Source organism: Peromyscus eremicus, chromosome 19, assembly GCF_949786415.1.
Source record: "Peromyscus eremicus chromosome 19, PerEre_H2_v1, whole genome shotgun sequence".
Classification (NCBI taxonomy): Eukaryota; Metazoa; Chordata; class Mammalia; order Rodentia; family Cricetidae; genus Peromyscus; species Peromyscus eremicus.
The window spans coordinates 51,451,835-51,470,926 of NC_081435.1; the positions used below are offsets into that span (position 1 = coordinate 51,451,835).

General features: G+C 38.3%; 1 protein-coding gene across 1 annotated transcript in view; it reads left to right on the forward strand.

The window, feature by feature from the left end:
• The window catches only part of Wdr7 (WD repeat domain 7), a 290,638-nt gene that overhangs the window by 43,641 nt on the left and 227,905 nt on the right, over nucleotides 1-19,092 (forward strand). Inside the window, exons 13-14 of the mRNA XM_059246685.1 lie at nucleotides 9,318-9,513; nucleotides 16,040-16,254. Of these exons, the coding sequence (XP_059102668.1) occupies nucleotides 9,318-9,513; nucleotides 16,040-16,254 (411 nt within the window). The remainder of the gene's footprint in view (nucleotides 1-9,317; nucleotides 9,514-16,039; nucleotides 16,255-19,092) is intronic.

The following is a 19,092-nucleotide window of genomic DNA, read 5'->3' on the forward strand; positions in this document are numbered from 1 at the left end:
ATAAAACAATAAAAAATAAAAAAAAATAAAAACAAAAAGATAAAATTAAAAGAAAAAAAAGGGAATAACCCTAATAGGACATTATGACACAAGGAACCTCTAAAGATGCCATTGAGTTCATTTTCTGTTGCCCATTTACTGTTGGGAATGCAGCCTACCTTTAAGAGTAGTTTGTTTTCCCAGTGAGACTCCTCAGAGGAAACTTAATTTTCATTTGCAAGTGGTTTTCAGTTGGAGATGGTGTCTGGCTTAGGGTTGACTTCTCCTTTCAGCTCTAGGACCCCAAATGGAGCAAACCCATGAAGATCCTCTGCATACTGCTTCAGTTTGTGTGAGTTCATATGTGGTTCGTTACTGTTGAATTAGAGGGTGTTGTTTTCTTGGTATCCTCCATCCCCTGTAGCTCCTACATTCTTTCTGCCTCCTTTACTGAGGGGTTCCCTGAGTCCTGAGGAGAAGAATTTGATGAAGACATTTCATTTAGGGATGAGTTTTTCAAGGTCTCTCACTTTTGTATCATGTCTTGCTGTGGGTCTCTGTATTTATTCCCATTTGCTTCAAGAAGAAGCTTTTCTGAGCAAGCTATTGATCTGTGAGTATAGCAGAATGTCATTAAAGGTCATTTTATTGCTACTTTTCTCTTTCTTTTTAGTATTTTGTTTTAGCCTTGGTTCTTGGGCTCTCTAGTCTCAGGTTCTTGGTCACCCAGTGTTGGTTATGGTTCCGTCTTGTGGAGAGGGTCTTAAGTTGAATCAGATATTGGTTGGTTACTCCCACAAGCTTTGTGCCACTATTTTACTGATGTATCTTGCAGGCTGAACAACATTGTAGATCAAAAGGTTTGTGGCTGAGCTGGTGTTTATGTTTCTCTTTTGGTAGTGTGCAGAGTACCTTCCTGTACCAAAGATGCTAGAATAGCGGGGTAAGGTCTCTATGTAGGCACCAGTTCGACTTCTCCATGTTTAGTGAATTGTGTAGATGTTGTCTTCAACAAAGGGGCATTGCTGTCAGTTTGTGGAGAGCAACCTTGGCAACAGCCTGGATTGTTTGGAGGTTCCCATAGGAACCCTTTGGCCAACAACTCAGTTAGATGTAACCCAATCCTAGGACTGGAAGCTTCATTTGGTGACAAGAATGTCCAGTTTGAGCTCTGTCTCCTTTGTTATTTGGCAATTTTATTTAGATTGCCTTCATATATGCATACATTTTAGGAAACTTCTACTGTATTCTCCTGTATCCCTCAAATGACTCTTAATTTTAGCTCTCTCTTGTCTCTCTCTTCCCTTCCCCTCTCCCCTTGATCTTCCTGTTCTATTCCCTTCCCACCCCCACATCCATCTATAACTGTATTCTATTTCCCTTTCCTAGGGAGATATATCCCAGCCCCCCATCAGTCCCTTACTCTATACCTAACTTCTTGATTTTATGGATTGTAGCTTGGTTATCATTGATTTAACAGCTAATATCCATATATGAGCAAATATATACCATATTTGTCTTTGATTCTGAGTTACCTCACTCAGGATGATTTTTTTCTTAGTTCCATTTATTTACCTTCAAATTTTATGATTTCATTTTTAAATGACTGAGTAGTGTTTCATTGTGTAAATGAACTACATTTTCTTTATCCATTCTTTTGTTGAGGGACATCTTGGTTGTTTCAAATTTCTGGCTGCTATGAGTAGAGTAGCAATGAACATGGTTGAGCAAGTGTCTCTGTGGCAGAATGAAGTAACTTTGGGTATGTACCCATGAAGGTATAGCTGGATCTTGAGGTAGATTGATTCCCATCTTCTTGAGGATCCTCTGCACTGATTTCTATAGTGACCATATGAGTTTGCACTCCCAACAGCAACGGAGGAGTGTTCCCTTACTCCACATCCTTGCCAGCATGAGCTGTCATTTTTTTTTAATTGATCTTGGCCATTCTGATAGGTATAAGATGAAATTTCAAAGTAGTTTTGATTTGCATTTCCCTGGTTAAGGATGTTGGACATTTCTTTAAGTGTTTCTTAGCCATTTGAGTTTCTTCTTTTGAGAAGTCTCTGTTTAAACCTATACCCCATTTTTAATTGGGTTATTTATTTTCTTGATATCCATTTTTGAATTCTTTATACATTTTGGATATTAGCTCTTTATTGAATAGGCATTTGGTAAAAAAAAAAAAAACTTTTCCTATTCTGTAGACTACCATTTTGTTTTATTGACCATGTTCTTTGCTGTGCAGAAGCTTCTCAGTTTCATGAGGTCCCATTTGTTAATTATTGTTCTTAGTGCTTGTGCTCTGTTCTGTTCAGAAAGTCTATTCCTGTGCCAATGACTTCAAGGCTATTCCCCAATTTCTCTTCTATCAGATTCAGTGTTTATGTTGAGGTCTGATCTATTTTAAGTTGAGTTTTGTACAGGGTAATAAGCATGGGTCTATTTGGATTCTTCTGTTTGTAGCTGTCCAGTTTATCAGCACATTTGTTGAAGATATGTCTTTTTTTTCCCCGTATGCATTTTTAGCTTCATTATCAAAAATCAGGTGTCCATAGGTATGTGGATTTTTGTTTGGGTCTTCAGTTTGATTTTATTGATCAATGAGTCTGTTTTTGAGCTGTAGTCCTGTAGTGCATCTTGAAGTCAGGGATGATGATACCTCCAACAGTTCTTTTATTATTCAGGATTATTTCACTTATCCTGGTTTGTTTTTGTTTTTGTTTTTGTTTTTATATGGAGCTAAAAATTGTCCTTTCAAGATCTGTGAAGAATTGTGTTGGGATTTTGATGACGATTACATTGAATCTGTAGATTGCTTTTGGTAGAATAGCCATTTTTATTATATTAATTCTACCAATCCATGAGCATGGAAGATTGTTTCAAAAAGATTTAATTATTTTTGTTTCTTGTTTATCAGTGTTTTGTTTGCATGTATGTAAGTGCATGACAAGTGTGAAATGTGCTCAGATGCTAGAAGAGGGTGTTGGATACCTTGGAATTGGAATTACAGATGGTTGTAAGATGCCCTGTGGGTGCTGGGAACCAAACCTGGATTGTCTTCAAAAGCTCATATCCTCTGAGCCATGGAAGTCATTTCCAATAAAAAAATGAATATCTTCTTATTATCCACACTGAATTTGAGCAATGATCACTGAAACACACTGGAAGAATAGCCAAAGGTCATAGTTGTGTGAAGTATTAGTATCCACTGTCATTGACAGTGAAACCTATAATGATAATTATTGTGCCTTGTGGTATTGTCTAATATAATGTTGTTATAAACATTAATAAGTAATTAAAAACCCATTTTAAGTTTGTTTGTTAATTTAAACCATAAGTTATCCTTTAAAAAGTTATGTTTCTGTATGTTTTATAATGTACATATTTTCACAGAGGTACACATAGTTTATACAACCCCCACCAAAAAATTTAAATCTACAAATGATTGAAAGAATTTGGAGCATGAATTCTTTCCAAATAAGTTTTGATGAAAATGTGTTACATTTTGAGTTGAGTAACCTTGGCTGTGTGTGTCTCTATGTGTCTGTAACCTATGTCAGACTAGAACTTTCTGTGTAGCCTAGATTTGTCTTGAAATTTTCATATTCCTGTTGGCTCAGCTTCTCAAGCCTTGGGATTACAGGTATGAGTCACCATGCTTGACTTATATAATCATTTTAATTATACCATCAAAATGTTTTATACATTATCTTGTTATAATACTGTTGTTGTTAAATCATCTTCAGTTGATGTTCCCATGTTGAAGTAGTAAAATAATGAGTGCTATTAGTAGGTTATAGAATTAGTCATTATACACGAAGTAGATATTTAATGCTATGATCTCTAGAACTTGCTCATAATGGAAGTTGGATCTAAGTCAAGAAATGCGAGTTGTTAAATATTTTTAGGAAGTGCTTCTTTAATAATTCTGAGGACAGATAAGCACATGCTAATTGTGTTCTAGCAAATCTTTTAAGTGCTTTCATTTAATAGATAGCTAAGAATTACTTATCATAATTCTGCTCATTGAATCAAAATTAATACTAAAGTAGTGCTTGAATGATCTTTTTCCTTCTACATTAAATAGACTAGGCATTTGCTCTGTTTGTACTGTTAAAGTGTTCATACAGGCTTCAAAGGTAGCAATCAACTCAGAATTAATTAGTGGAATCAAAATTAATGAGGTTTTGCTATATTGAGTAATTTCTAGTCTGTGCTAGTTTTCTTTATATGAATTGGACTAGCATTTTCTTGAAAGAAGGAAAATTAGGTTTGTTTTAATATATTTGAAAAACAGAGGACCATGTTTTCTTATGAGTTAAGTACCTCTAATAACTGTGCTTTCTTGGACTTAGTGATACTGATTTTTTTTTTTGCGTGTGTGTTTTTATTCTTGATTATTTTGCTTATTTCAAGGCTGTTTATTGTAATAAAGTTAAAGTTAATTCTTCAAATACTTTTTATTATTTACAGAGGTTGTATGTAATTTTTATAAATGACCAAACAGCATTTTGTGGGATACTTGCCAACTTCATCATTATTGCATTGTAAGAGAAGAGAAATCATGGGGACTGGGTATGTAACTCTATTGTTAGAGTGCCTGCTTTGTTAACATGAGTGATGTCCTGAGTTTATTCTCTGACACCACAGAAAGCCAGACATGGTGGTGACATATCACTATAGTTCTAACACTTGGTTGTTGGAGACAGGATGATAAGTTCAACATCATCTTTACCTATATAAAGAGTTTAAGGCCAGTGCGAGAAACATGCTGAAGTTCAAGGTCATCTTTGGCCACATAGTGAGCTTGTATTTAGGGAAATTTAAGTGTTAAGAAGAACATGAAGGGATAGAATTGTGGCATTATAGTTTTCTTCAAAACAAATGTGTGTGTGTGTGTGTGCACACGTGCATGCAAGCAGGTATCTACACTTGGACGTGGGCTTGGATTGTAGGTCAGAAGAGGCTGTCTAGTGTCCTCCTATCACTCTCAGCATGTTTCTTTGAGGCAGGGTCTCTCCCTGAACTTGGGGCTAGCATCTTGCCTGGGTTGGAACCCTGAAAGCTGCAGAGATCCTCCTGCATCTGCCCCTTCTGGGCTGTGGGAGGCATGTTGGTGCTGCTTGGCTTGTTGCTTAGGTGCTGGGATTTGAATTCCTGTCCTTATGATCCCAGAACAAACACTCTTAACTGATGATTCATTCCTCCAGCTTCACATTATAGCATCTTTTAAAACAGTAATGTCCCATTGTCGACTTGTAAAGCTTGTGCTGTGCTCTTAGCTAATATTTGTTTGGCATTCTCCTTTTCCTCTGTATAAGAGCAATATGATCAAACACTTTTCAGTATTCTTATGAAGATGGATTACATTCTTTTCATTTTTGGAATGAGCCACCTGCATATCTTGGGGAAGGGGAAGGTCTGACAGTTAAACTGCTCAGGAGGGTTTCCTGTTCCTAGGGATTTTTCTCATTGAGTGGCTCTACTCCTTTTGGCCCCCTTATCAATGTATTAATTACTTCCATATTATTGTGTTAAAATATCATGTCCACAGTGCTGTGTGGAAAGAAGGATTTATTTGGGTTTGTGCTTCTAGAGAGAGAAGTGTCCATCATTCCAGGGAGGTGTCAGGCACATCAGGCATGGTGGCTGCAGTAGTAGCTGAGCGTTCACATCTTGAACCACAGCACAAAGCAGGGAGAGCATACTGGGAATGGTGTGAGGCTTTGAAACTTCAAAGCCTACCCCCAGTGACACACCACCCCCAACAAGGCCACCACTAACTCTTCCCAAGAAGTTCCACCAACTGGGGATCAAGACTTTAAACATATGAGCCTATGGGGGACATTCTCATTCAAGCTATCACCAAGCCTATTGCCAGTGACATGCTTCCTCCAGCAAGGCCACACTTCCTAAACTTGCCCAAACAGCATCAGCATTCAGTGGTTGTCTGTAGCTGTGTAGCTTTGGTGTTGACATCTGCAGTAGATCCTAATCTTGGGCATAACCAGCATAGGAAATAGTACTAACTAATATTTCTCAATATTTTAAATGAAATTAATTTACACTTGACAAGTTGCAAATTCACCAGTTATAGATGAGGCACTAATTAAAGACTAGCTTTTTTTTTTTTTTAAAAAAAAAAACAAAACAAAACAGAGTTTTACTGTGTAGCCCAAACTGGCTTCTGACTCCTTTAACCCCCATCCCGCCATACACCCAGTGAAACATTGTCTAACGAAAGAGCTAATCCCTAGTGCCGGAATGACAGTTCGCCACTATGATTTGCTCTGTGCGGGTGTGTGGTTCGTGTGTGTGTGTGTGTGTGTGTGTGTGTGTGTGTGTGTGTGTATGTGTGTGTGTGTGTGTGTGTGTGTGCGTGCGTAGGTGGGTGGGTGGGTGGTGGTGGTGGTGGTGTGTGTGGGTGGGTGGGAGGGTGCCAGAGGTTGATGTTGGTTGTCTTCCTCAGTTGGTCTTCATCTTAGTTTTTAAGAGATGTTTTCTCCCTGGGATCTGGAGCTCACTGACTGGTTGGACTGGATACTGTCAGGTCCCAGGATTGGCCTGTCTCATCTTTCCCAGAACTGGTCTTGTAACTGTGCACCACCATGTTTGGTTTTTAATGTGGGTGTTGGGGATCCCCATTTAGGTCCTTATGTGCAGCAGTCCATTCCCGGACTAGATGTTTTAATTGGAGATTTTAGAGAACTCATGAGTTGAAACAGTAAAACCAAAAGTTGTGGAGAAGGGTTGAGTGCTGTGGCTGAGCAGCCTTGGTGGAAGCATGCGAACGGAGTGAAAGTCATGCTGTCTAGGAATGCTGCTTTTCAGGTAGCCGTGATCAGAGATAAAGAGCAGAGTTTCTTATTAGAGAAATAAATAAAACCATCCTTAAAATGGTTAAATACCAGATGCAAAATAGAAAATACTTATTATGTACTGATAGAGCACTTACCTCTTTTTATAAAATGAGTGAATTATTTGGCAAATCCAAAGTTAGTACTAATGATAACTCAGACATGCAAGGCATCCATTTTATTAAACTGTGTTTTATCTGGAGTTAGCAGTATATGTTTTGTGCAACTGATCGATAGCATATGTTTTATATAATAATTGAAAGTAAAGGCCTCATGATGTGTGTATTTGCCCAGTTTTATTCTATTGTGGCTAAATTTGAATTATTTTTTAGTTTGCCAGTTTATTTTTATTTATTTGGTAATTGGAAAACTAATTTGTATGTGTCAATTGATAGTGTATATTTTTTTAAAGAAAAGAGTCATTGAATATTTATAAACAAGCTTAATAAGTGCCTAAGACAATTCTGTGTAATACTTTAAGTAAAGTTTGTAGTGTCTCTCTAAATTTAGTTTTTTCTTTCTTTCTTTCTTTCTTTCTTTCTTTCTTTCTTTCTTTCTTTCTTTCTTTCTTTCTTCCTTTCTTTCTTTTCTTCTTCTTCTTCTTTTTTTTTTTTTTTGAGACAGGGTTTCTCTGTGTAGTCCTGGCTGTCCTGGAAATCACTCTGTAGGCCAGGCTGGCCTCAAACTCACTGAGATCCTCCTCGCTCTGCCTCCCAAGTGCCGGGACTAAAGGTGTGTGCCTCCACTGCCTGGAGGTTTCTCTTTTTTCAGTTACTTACAATGAGTTGTGGCCGAAATTTATTAAATGGAAAATTCCAGAAGCAGGTAGTTCACAAAGATCTGCCTGCCTCTGCCTCCTGAGTGCTGGGATTAAAGACATGTGCCATCACCGCCCAGCCTAAACTTAGTTGTCTTAACTTTAAGGTTACTTACAATTATAAACATTCGCCAGAGTTCAAATGTAGCTAACTCATAGTGAGACAGAATAGGCAAAGCAGGCAGGACCACCTAGACCCACATTCACATCCAGTGCTCAGGGTGCTGCACTGTCATAAAGGGAAAACTTAGTGTGGAGCTTTGAGCATTCACAACAGGAAAGGACCCAAGTACAGCAGCCCCCCAAGTGTGCTTGAATAAGAAGATCATGGTCAAACAAGTTTAGAGATGAATGATGTTGTACATCCTCATAGAACAGTTATGTGAATTGTAAAGGTTCTGGGAGATCTGCAGTTAAAATTAGATTAATTAATTAAATTAATTAATTAAGATTAGTACCATAATCCTAGTACTTAGTTGAGGCAGGCATATCATGAGTCCGAGGCCAGCCTGGGCTACACAAAGACACTTGGCTCAAACACAAAACAAAATAAAACAAACATCAAAACAGTGTCAATAAAACAAAAGCTGTACAGCTTCCCGGATATTTGCTGCCCCTCGGTCCCCACCCCTTTCATCTAACAACGGTTGGCATTTCTTACTTTGAGAATTAGTGAAATGTTGCTTTTAGCTCACAGCAGTGTTTTTGTGTAGGAGAAACAGAGCATTGTACATTTGCAGATTTCTCTTTCGGTCCTATAAAAGCGGATTATGTGCAGCATTATGGGCCTTATTTCTTAAGAGGTAGTCATAATAAATTCAGATGATTGCTTTCATATGGTTAAATTTTAAGTTGCTTACAAATTGTCCTATAGAAATTAAAAATCTTTAGTTTTTAATTTGCTATACTGTATATTCAGCTCTCTCTTGCTAGTGAAAATCTTTACTTTCTTTGCTTATTTATAAACGACATTGTTGTAAAAGGAAACTGAAGGGAAGAAACTAGCAATTTGGAGGGCAGAAACTAGCGGTGAGCAGGGACTACCCTGAAGACTGTTTAATTGGGTGTCCTGTGGTTGGTTGAAGTGTTGCACCTTCTGGCATTATAAATAGATACCATGAAGGGAACAGGAATGCCACCTGCAGATAGTGTGTGATAGTTGTGGTGCTTAAGGAATGATTGTGTTTGCAGGACTGTGAGGAGATTACATCTGAACAAAAGGGCAGGGAGGAGCATGGGTCTAAGTGAGTCCTGAACAGAAAGAAAGACCACAGAAAGTGTCTCTCTCAGGAAACAAAGAAAAGTTAGTTCATGTTGTGGAAAGAGAATACCTGACAGACTACCCGACCCCTGCCTCCCTGCTGCCCAGTTTTGCCTTCTCAGAGATGGTAATCATTTTTGTGAGGTCTTTTTCATATTTCAGTGACATCTTCCCTGTCTTTAACGTTTGCATTATTCAACATTTCAAAAGCGTATCTTTTTTGAACCAGAAACTTTTATTTATAATCTCAAGGAAGAAATTGTTCAAAATGACTGAATATTATGGTTGTTTTTAAGTGGAGTATACATATAAGTAATTTGCATTTAAGTTATTGGGAGACAAGATCTATCTCATTCTAATTTTAATGTAAATATAATGCAAGTTTATTCTTCTTTTTTAGGCAAGAGTTCAACATTGCATCTGTTCTGTAGCCAGTGACCACTCAGTAGGACTTCTAAGTTTGCGGGAGAAAAAATGCATCATGTTGGCGTCTCGCCACCTGTTTCCTATTCAGGTGATCAAGTGGAGGCCTTCTGACGACTACCTGGTGGTGGGATGCACAGATGGCTCTGTGTATGTCTGGCAGATGGACACTGGTAAGAATAAAGGTGGAGAAGAAATAGAAAGTTCAAAGGATGCATTTGATTTCCTGAAAATAGCTCTTCATATGCAAATAAAGCTCAGAAATGTATTTATATTTCTTATAACTATCCTCTCTCATCTTGTTTTTATCCATAAAGACATATGTAGCATTCATCTATTTGTTGTACTATGTTAGATCATGTAGAGTGGTTCCACAGTTCTTTTTTTTTTTTTTTTTTTTTTTTTGGTTTTTCAAGACAGGGTTTCTCTGTGTAGCTTTGCGCCTTTCCTGGAACTCACTTGGTAGTCCAGGCTGGCCTCGAACTCACAGAGATCCGCCTGGCTCTGCCTCCCGAGTGCTGGGATTAAAGGCGTGCGCCACCACCGCCCGGCGGTTCCACAGTTCTTAAAGGCATGCAATTGAGGGTCATGTGCAGATGACGACAGCTATGCAGTGATGTCTATATTATTTGTGGGATTAATCGCCAAGTAAGCTGAAGGAGCCAGTTTTGTCTCATGTTCAGACACAGTAGAAAAAGATAAAACCAATTTTTATTTGAATAGCAGAAAAGTGATGCTGGCCAGGTACTTTTAGGAGCCAAATTGGAGGTTGTAGGCTTTAGGGACAACACGTAGAATTCGACTTTCACTTTTATGTATGGGCTATATTATAGACTAAATATTGCTTAGCTGAAAAGCACAGATGCTGATAGATGTGCACACACAGATCAATACAGTCTTACTAGGAATATTTAGGCAGGTAACTTAATGTTTTAGCTTCAGGTTTTTTTTTTTTTAAGGCATATTTGATTCTACTTTTGCAATCTTAAGTAATATGTATCAGTGTTTAAAACTTTTTGAGTGATAGTTTACTAATTATTTAAAATGATTCTACTAAATGTCTTTATTCTACTAAATATTTTCCCCTCAGTTTGTTGTACATAGTCCTTTGGAAGCAGATTAGAGACATATTTTTGCATATACTACCACAGAGTAGGGAATACTTTTCAGGCCCTTGGGAAATAAGTACACACATCTGCTGCAATCTTGACAAGAGGAAGCATTCTTGAAATCTGACAGACTTCTTTTGCATTTAGCTCTTTATTCTGCTTCATATTGTAAAAGAGAGAGTAATATTTTCTGTTATGTTTTAAAAGCACTAAAGATTAAAAGAGAAGAAAGGCACACTGAAGTCACACAGCTCCGTGGTAAACATTAGCACTGTGACATATTTCTTTCTGATCTATTTTTGGGTGTTTTTTTTTTTTTTAAGAAAGCAATTTAGTTTTATTTTTCTGCACTTTTTAAAAATATTTTTTATTTTTTTTATTTTTCTACTCACTCCACATACTATCCACAAATCCCCCCTCCTCCCTCCTCCCACCCCCCAGCTCTCTTTCCCAAGCCATCCCGCATCCCCACATCCCCCAAATCGAGGTCTCCCATGGGGAGTCAGCAGAGCCCAGCACATTGATCCTAGGCAGGTCCAAGTCCCTTCCCACTGCACCAAGGCTGTGCAAGGTGTCACACCACAGGCACCGGGTTCCAGAAGCCTGCCCATAGACCAGGGACAGATCCCCCTGCCTGAGTGCCCTATTTTGGGGTATTTTTAAGAGAAGAATTGCTTTGGATGGAGCACTGGCTCAGCTGTAAAGAGCATGTACTGCTTGTGAGATTACTAGCACTCTCATGGGCAGCTCACAAACCCTCCACCCCTGGATCTGACTGTCCCCTGCTTCTGCAGGCACTCCCACTCACATGCAAATATCCACACACATAATTTTAAAAATTGTGTAAAAAAAGAAGGAAAAGTTGAGATTTTTCTGGAAGTCCACTTCCACCACCTCCACACACCTAATCTTGCCTCTCATTATGCAGCTCCTGCATCAGCCCAGCATGAGACAGGCTAGAATCCGTCATCAGACACACACTTACGGGAAGAAGTCCACATGCTGAGGTCATGTTCCAAAAGCATAAGCAATACAAAAGTCTGAGACAGTGTTTCCACATCCTCCCACAAGACCCTCATGAGTCCCTGTATAAATGTTCTTTATGAGAATACGTAGATGAAGCCCAGGATACAGAACTTAAAATACCATAAACTTCATCAAAGAATTCAAGGAGTCTAAAGAAAATGCCACTAAACAGCTCAATGAACATAAAGGGAATAGTAAGAAATGGCTGAGCCATCACTGATCTAAGAAAGGATTAATTCATGGCTGAATAAAATGACCAAGACAATATAGGATTTGTAAATTGAATTCATTAAAAAGATAGAAATAGTGAAGAGAAATGAAGCTGAATGAAGGTGGAATTGAAAACTTTAATATACCAAAGAAAATTCAGAGGAAAATCTTTAAGGTAGAACAGATCAAGTAGAAGACAGAATGTCATGACTCAAAGATAAAGTAGAGGAATTGGACCACTCAATAAAGATTATGAAAAATTAAAAATCATAGACAAAGGAACATGCAAGAACTACGTGGCACAATGAGAAACCAAATATTTTAATTATAGCATAGATGAAGGAGAAGAATGCAAGTCAATGGCATAGGTAAGATCTTTAACAAGATCCTGGAAGAAAACTTTATCAAGTCAAGGAAAAGATACACCCATATACATACAGGAAACACAGAACACCAAGCAGATAGGACAGAAAAGAGAGGCCCTACAGCATACTGTATTTAAAGCACTAAATACAGCACAAAGAGAACATATTGACAGGAGCAAGAGAAAGATCATAGGTCTAGAGGAGGAAAGCCCATCAAAATAACCACTGATTTCTAAAGGGGAACTTTGAAAACCATAAGAGCTTGGAATAATGCACACCATTCTGAAAGACCACAACTGTCAGCCTAGACCCACTGTACTCAGAAAGACTATCTTCCATGGTTAAGGAGTTAGAAAAACTTTCCTGGATTCGAACAGGCTAAAAAAATTCTTACTCAGCAGACCAATCCAAAGTAGAATATGGGGAACAATACTTTGAAGTGAAGAAAGACTATACAGTAAACAAATGAAGCTATAATTGCTGAAACAAAGTGTATGACTAAAAAAATAAACAACAGAACCCCCAAACCCTAAAATGACTGCAATTACCACACATTTTTCTTTTAAAAATAACTTGAAATATTAGTGGCCTCAGTTCTTGGGTCAAAAGACATATGTTAGCTGAATGGGTTAAGTAGCAAAATCCATTTTTCTGTTGTACTAGCAACTTATCTTAGCTTGAAAAATAGGCAGCACATTAAAGTGAAGTGATGGAGAAGAGTGCCACCAGAAAATAAGACCATAAAGCAAGCAGTGATGCTACCCCTGTTATTTGACAAAATAGACTGCAAGTTAAAACTAACCAGAAGAGATGAAAAAGACTTCATCATAATCAAGAGGACAGTTAATCAAGAGGACATTACAATTCTAAAATATGTGCAAAACCTCTGGTGAACCCAATTTCATAAAAAAGTGTACCACTGGAATTAAATATGTAGATTAAGATCATCCCACTAACAGTGAGTGGTTCCAATAACACTTTCTCCAGTAGACAGGTTATCTGGACAGAGAGAGAGAGGAGAGAGGGAGAGGGAGAGGGAGTGGGAGAGAGAGAGAGAGAGAGAGAGAGAGAGAGAGAGAGAGAGAGAGAGACAGAGAGAGAGACAGAGAGAGACAGAGACAGAGAGACAGAGAGACAGAGACAGAGGGGATCAGAATTAATTGACATTGTACATCAAATGGACTTAACAAATATCTACAGAATATTCCATCCAAACCCCAAAAGAGTGTATGTCTACCCAGTGGACAATGGACAAAAAACAAATCTTAATAAATCCAGAAAGATTGAAATAACTCTGTGTATCCTATTATTTGACCATAGTGCCACAAAACTTAAAATTAACAGTAAAGAAATCACTACTAGTATATAGTACAGAAACTTATTGAGATGAAACAAATCATCACTGAATGATGAATGAATGGGTCAATGAAATAAAAAAAGGAATAAAATAATTCCTGGAACTAAATGACAATGTAAACACAATACAATAAAACCTCTGGGACACATTAAAAACAGTTCTGCAAGGGAAACTGTAGCTCTAAGTGCGTGCATTAAAAAGTCAGAAGGAGCACAGATTAATGTCTTGATGATATAAGTCAAGAATTTAAAAAAACAAGAACAAACTATACCAAAATCTAGAATATGACAAGAAGTAATAAAGATCAGAGCACAAATTATTGAAATAAACAAAACAATACTAAAAATGAAAATGAAATGGAGAGATCAACAACCTAAGCAGAACCACAATGAATGAAGAGAAAATTCTGATTAAAAACAGCCCAGGCCCAGATGGGATCCACAGCAGAATCCTCCCAGACTTTCTAAGATCTACAGCTAATCCTTCTTAAACAATTAAAAAAAAAAAAAAAAAAAAAAGAAAAAGCAGAAGCAGAAGGAGCATTTCCTAACTCCATCTGTGAAGCCGGTGTGTCTAATACCCAAACCAGGCGACGACACAAGGGAAAAAAACAAAACAAAACAAAACTGTAGGCCAACATCTTCAGTGAACACAGATTTCAAAATTCCCGATAATTAACCAGTTATAGACGTGCATCAGAAAGACTTTTCACTGTCACCAAGTTGACTTCATCCCAGAGATGCAAGGATGGTTCAACATACACAAGTCAGTAAATGTAATAAATCACATACATTGGCTTAAAGACAAAAAGTACACCATCACTTCAAAAGATACAGGAAAACCCCTTGATGAAATCCCGCATGTCTTCATCATAAAAGGACTAGCGTGTAGGACTCAAGGAAACATAGTCCAACATAATTAAGGCTATAGACAACAAAACCAAAGCCAACATCACCCTCGAGAAACTTCAGGCAATGTCTATGCATTTGAAAAGGAAAAAAGCAACTAAAGTATGACACATAAATGAATAAGAAAAATATTTAAGGTGTCTAACCTAAAATCAACCAGCAGAGCTGGTTTTAAGGAAACAGAAAAGCACTCAATACGTGTGAGCACATTTATGTTTGAGCCACCCACTTCCCAAACACTATGATGATGGCTCAAGTAGCTTTCAGAGTTTAAATACACTTCGTACATCAAATCCTGCCTGAACCTGATTTACAGAGCTTCATTTTTTATTGATATGATAAATAAATAAATTTAATAAATAAATAATGTCGATACCTTCAGGATGTACCTTCCTGACTCTCCAGGGGCCTTTATATCACTAGCTACAGCTTGAACAGCAAGAAGAGGAAAAACATGTATCTCCCATCTCAGTTGAAATATAAAATAAATCTGACTTCTCTGTTTTTATCTATTGGCCTTTTTCACCCATGGATTTGTAAGAACTCTATTTTAAGCTGTTAACTAAATATCTAATTAACCAACAAGTAGTTAATGCTGCACATAGGCATATTAGAGTGAGCAAACACCTCAAACTCTCTAGCTCCTTCCTGTTTAGTTCACAGTTCTGGCCTTGAAGAGGAAGTAAAAGACTAGGTAAGGGGCTGGAGAGCGTCTTAGCACTTGAGAGCTCTTGCTGCTATTATTGCAGAAGACTCAAGTTCAGTTCCCAGCATCCACACGGCAGCTCACAACTGTCTGCAACTTTACTGTGACACCCTCTTCTACCCCCCTGCAGGCATTAGACATTTGTGCAGTGCATGCGCATCCATGCAGGCAACACAGTCATACACATAAGAGTAATTTAACCTTAAAGAAACTTCTAATATATAGTTGGTGAGCTGACAATTAGAATTATGGAGAAAAGAGAACTTGATAAAATAATCTGGGAATAAGAACGGTGGTGATGAAGTTCAGGTTATACAGGAGGAAGTTTGTGTTCTAACTTAAGAAGTATGGAGATGGAGATAAATGGAAGGGAAGGCCAGAGAAGGTACTTTGAAGTAGCTGTGAGTAGAAATAGTACATATTTCATAAACCTGAGAAATATTTAAGTCATGAAACTAAGAATCACAATGTTGGGGATGTAGCTCAGTGGTAGGACACTTTCTTCCTGCCTAGCAAGTATGAGGCACTGGGTTTGATAACCAGCACTGAAGAAGACATTTTTGCAGACTAAATGGAGGGGACACAGTATTTCCCTTCCTGTTTTTTGGATGCTTCTTAGAGAAACGCTTCAGAATTATTGAAGTAGTTTTGTTGTTGTTGTTTAATGTTGATAGAAAACTATTAGAAAGGTGAGATCATTGATGTTTGTAAACAGTGTGAAAGTGATAGACTGGTCAAGAAAACTCTCCAGGGAAACAGAAGGGGAAAAGCCTGGTGGAGGTTCTTAAGTCTTGGCTTTGGATTTGATTTTACCGGGAAGGTGTATAAAGTCTTAAGGGAGAAGAATAATTGTGGAATCTAAATTGAAAATTAGTATATAAAGGACGTACAAGGTAATGTTTCTGGGTCAGTACTGATAAGACATTCTTACAAAATCTGTGGTGCCGTTCTTTTTCTGTACCTAAACAAACAAAAGTTCACGGTGTTGTGTGATATATGTGGACATGCCGCCTTCCAGGTGCGCTGGATCGCTGTGCGATGGGAATAACAGCGGTGGAGATACTGAACGCTTGCGATGAGGCCGTTCCTGCTGCAGTAGACTCTCTTAGTCATCCAGCAGTCAACCTGAAACAAGCCATGACGAGACGTAGTCTTGCTGCCCTTAAAAATATGGCCCACCATAAGCTGCAAACTCTTGCGACTAACCTCCTGGCTTCTGAGGCCTCTGACAAGGTGAGCTTTGTGTGCAGTTTCAGTCTGTGGGTTCCATGGGAGGTCATTTAGTAATGTAGCTTTGGGGTGTCTCTGAATTCTGGAGAGGAGACATTGATGGAGAACAATCTCGTGGTTTTTGTTGGATTTATCCAGCATAATTTTGGAATGTTTGCAGTGCTGAGCATTTTAACAAAGTAAATTATTTTTTTTTACCATTTGAAGATCTTGAAATTATATTTACTGAACTCAATTCGATTTTCTAACTGGTATTTACCATCAAGACACTAACTATGTCTCCGTTTGGCTGTTGAAAAGCACCAGCAGGCCCGGGCCGTTGATGTGGCCCCCATCCTTTGTTTGGCAAAGCTGAGCCTTTTGTTTGTTTTGTGGTTCTCTTTTATTCCTGATTTCCATTTTTTTTTAGTGGTTAAATTTGTGTATAAATACTGAAGGGGTTGAAAGACTCACCTGTAAACTGATAATTAGCTATTAATCGCTGAATGCTAACAGTATATGAAATATGGCAGACTCTCTCGTTGACCCATATCCTCCAGTAATTGGCAGTGATTTCACCCTTTGAACATTCTTTTTTTCCCCAGGACATTAATGTTTTATCGGCCCTGTTGTAGTTTATATTTTATTAGCTGGATTTGTGAAATCCTTCTGTGGTTTTCCTACGTGCTCTCAGGGCCGTGCTCTAAAGTTTGAGGAGAAATCACAGCCTAAATGTGTTTGTTGTGCTTGTCGTTTGTTTCAGAGAATCATAGATTTGACCCAGGAAGTCATTGTCTCATCATACAGTTTAACACGATTTTAATTTTGTGCATATGTAAAAAAAATGTACTAAAGAAAGCATGTGTCCATGTTTTATTTTTTTCTTGTTGATAACTTTAAGAAATAAAAGTCACATTCTTTATCTTGATGGTAGCTCCTAGAAATAAAAAAATTAGGAAAAGAATTATATAGCTGGGAAATTAAGAAAAGTAAGCAGGATATAGTCCTATTTATGAATGGCTTTAGTAAGTGGTCATGGTTCATTATGGGATTCGACAGTCTTGTGTGTCCCTCTTTTACGAGTGTATTTTATAGTGCAGTTAGTGTTGAAAGCAGCAGACAGCTGCTCTAGAGGAAAGCTTGCCTCCACAGAAACCAGTTATAGAAGGGGGAAAAGGCCTAGGAAGCTGAGGCTGCAGGAGGATAATCACTTCATGAAAAATGTATGTTGGCTGTACCATTAAGGATTTCTCTTAACTATTTGTGTATGCTGTCACAGTCTCTGGGAGTTCATATGTGCACCCACCCTGCTGTGTCTAGAAGATGCTCTTTCCCTGGAGTCATCCACTACCTCTGGCTCTTAGAATCTTTTCCAGTTTTTCTTCCAGATAGATCCCTAAACCTTGAAGGAAGGGATTTGATAAAGACATTTTTTGTAGGGCTGAGCTCTCCAAGGTTTCTTACTGTATTCACTTGTCCATTTGTAGGTCTCTGTGTTAATTATGATATACTGAGGAAGCTTCTCTGATGTGGGCTGAGCAATGAACTGATCTATGGGTGTAGCAGAATGTCCTTAGGAGTCAGTTTATTGCTGTGTTCCTTTAGCAAAATAACAGTAGTAGGTTTTCTCCGAGGGCCCATGCCCTCTTAGTCTCAGTTTCTGGCCTTATTTACAGTGTCAGGTGTGGTTTCCATCCCATGGAATGGGCTTTTTTTTTTTTTTTTTTTTTTTGGTTTTTCAAGACAGGGTTTCTCTGTGTAGTTTTGCGCCTTTCCTGGGACTCACTTGGTAGCCCAGGCTGGCCTCGAACTCACAGAGATCTGCCTGGCTCTGCCTTCCAAGTGCTGGGATTAAAGGCGTGCGCCACCACCGCCTGGCCTGGAATGGGCTTTTAATCCAACCGAAACATGGTTACTCCTATAACATTATGCTGCTATGGCACCAGTAAGTCTTGCAGGTAGGTCACTGTTGTCGGTCACACAGTTCCTAGCTTGGTGACTCTTGTCCTCCTCTGGTAGTGTGTATCTACCTTCCAGTGCTATGAATGCTAGTCACTAGTGGTAAAGCTTCTAGTTGGGCAGCAACGTTATTTCTCTGTGTTCAGTGATGTAAGGGGTATCTTACATATCTTCAGCAATAGGGACTTACCATCAAGCTGTGGAAGGTAACCAGTAATACTGGCAATTACCTGCAGTGTTTGGGGGTGTTGTCTGTGGGGACTCTTTGTCCAACAGCTCAACAAGATGCAACTCATATTGGTACTGGGGATTTTACTTCATATCATATGTCTACTTCATGCATTGCCTCCTCCATTATATGGTAACTACATTTAAGTTCCATTTATATGTGTATATATTTTAGGAAGCTTCTACCATAGTAGGTTTCCATATAGCTTTTCAAAAGGCTTTTAATGTTAGTTGTCCCTCCCCATATCTCCTGCTTTACATTGCTCTCCCATCTCCCTCTGAATTTAATCCCCCAAGTCTAGTTTTCCCCTTATCCCTTCACAACACTATAATCAATTTTCCCTCCATTGGAACATCCTCTCATATCCCTTGATCCCTTACAAGCTCCCTAACTTCTGTCCATTCTAAATGATGGACACATATCTAAAGCTTAAATGCTAACATCCACATATGAGAGAGAACACGCAGTATTTTCCATTCTGGGTCTGGGTTACCTCACTCAGGATGATGTTCTTGGCTCCACCCATTTTACCTGTGAATTTCTTAATTCTGTTTTCCTTAACAGTTAAATAATATTCCATTGTTTAAGTGTGCCATATTTTTATTATCCACTCATCAGTTGATGGATGTATAGGTTGTTTCCAGTTCCTGGCTATTATGAATAGAGCAGCAATG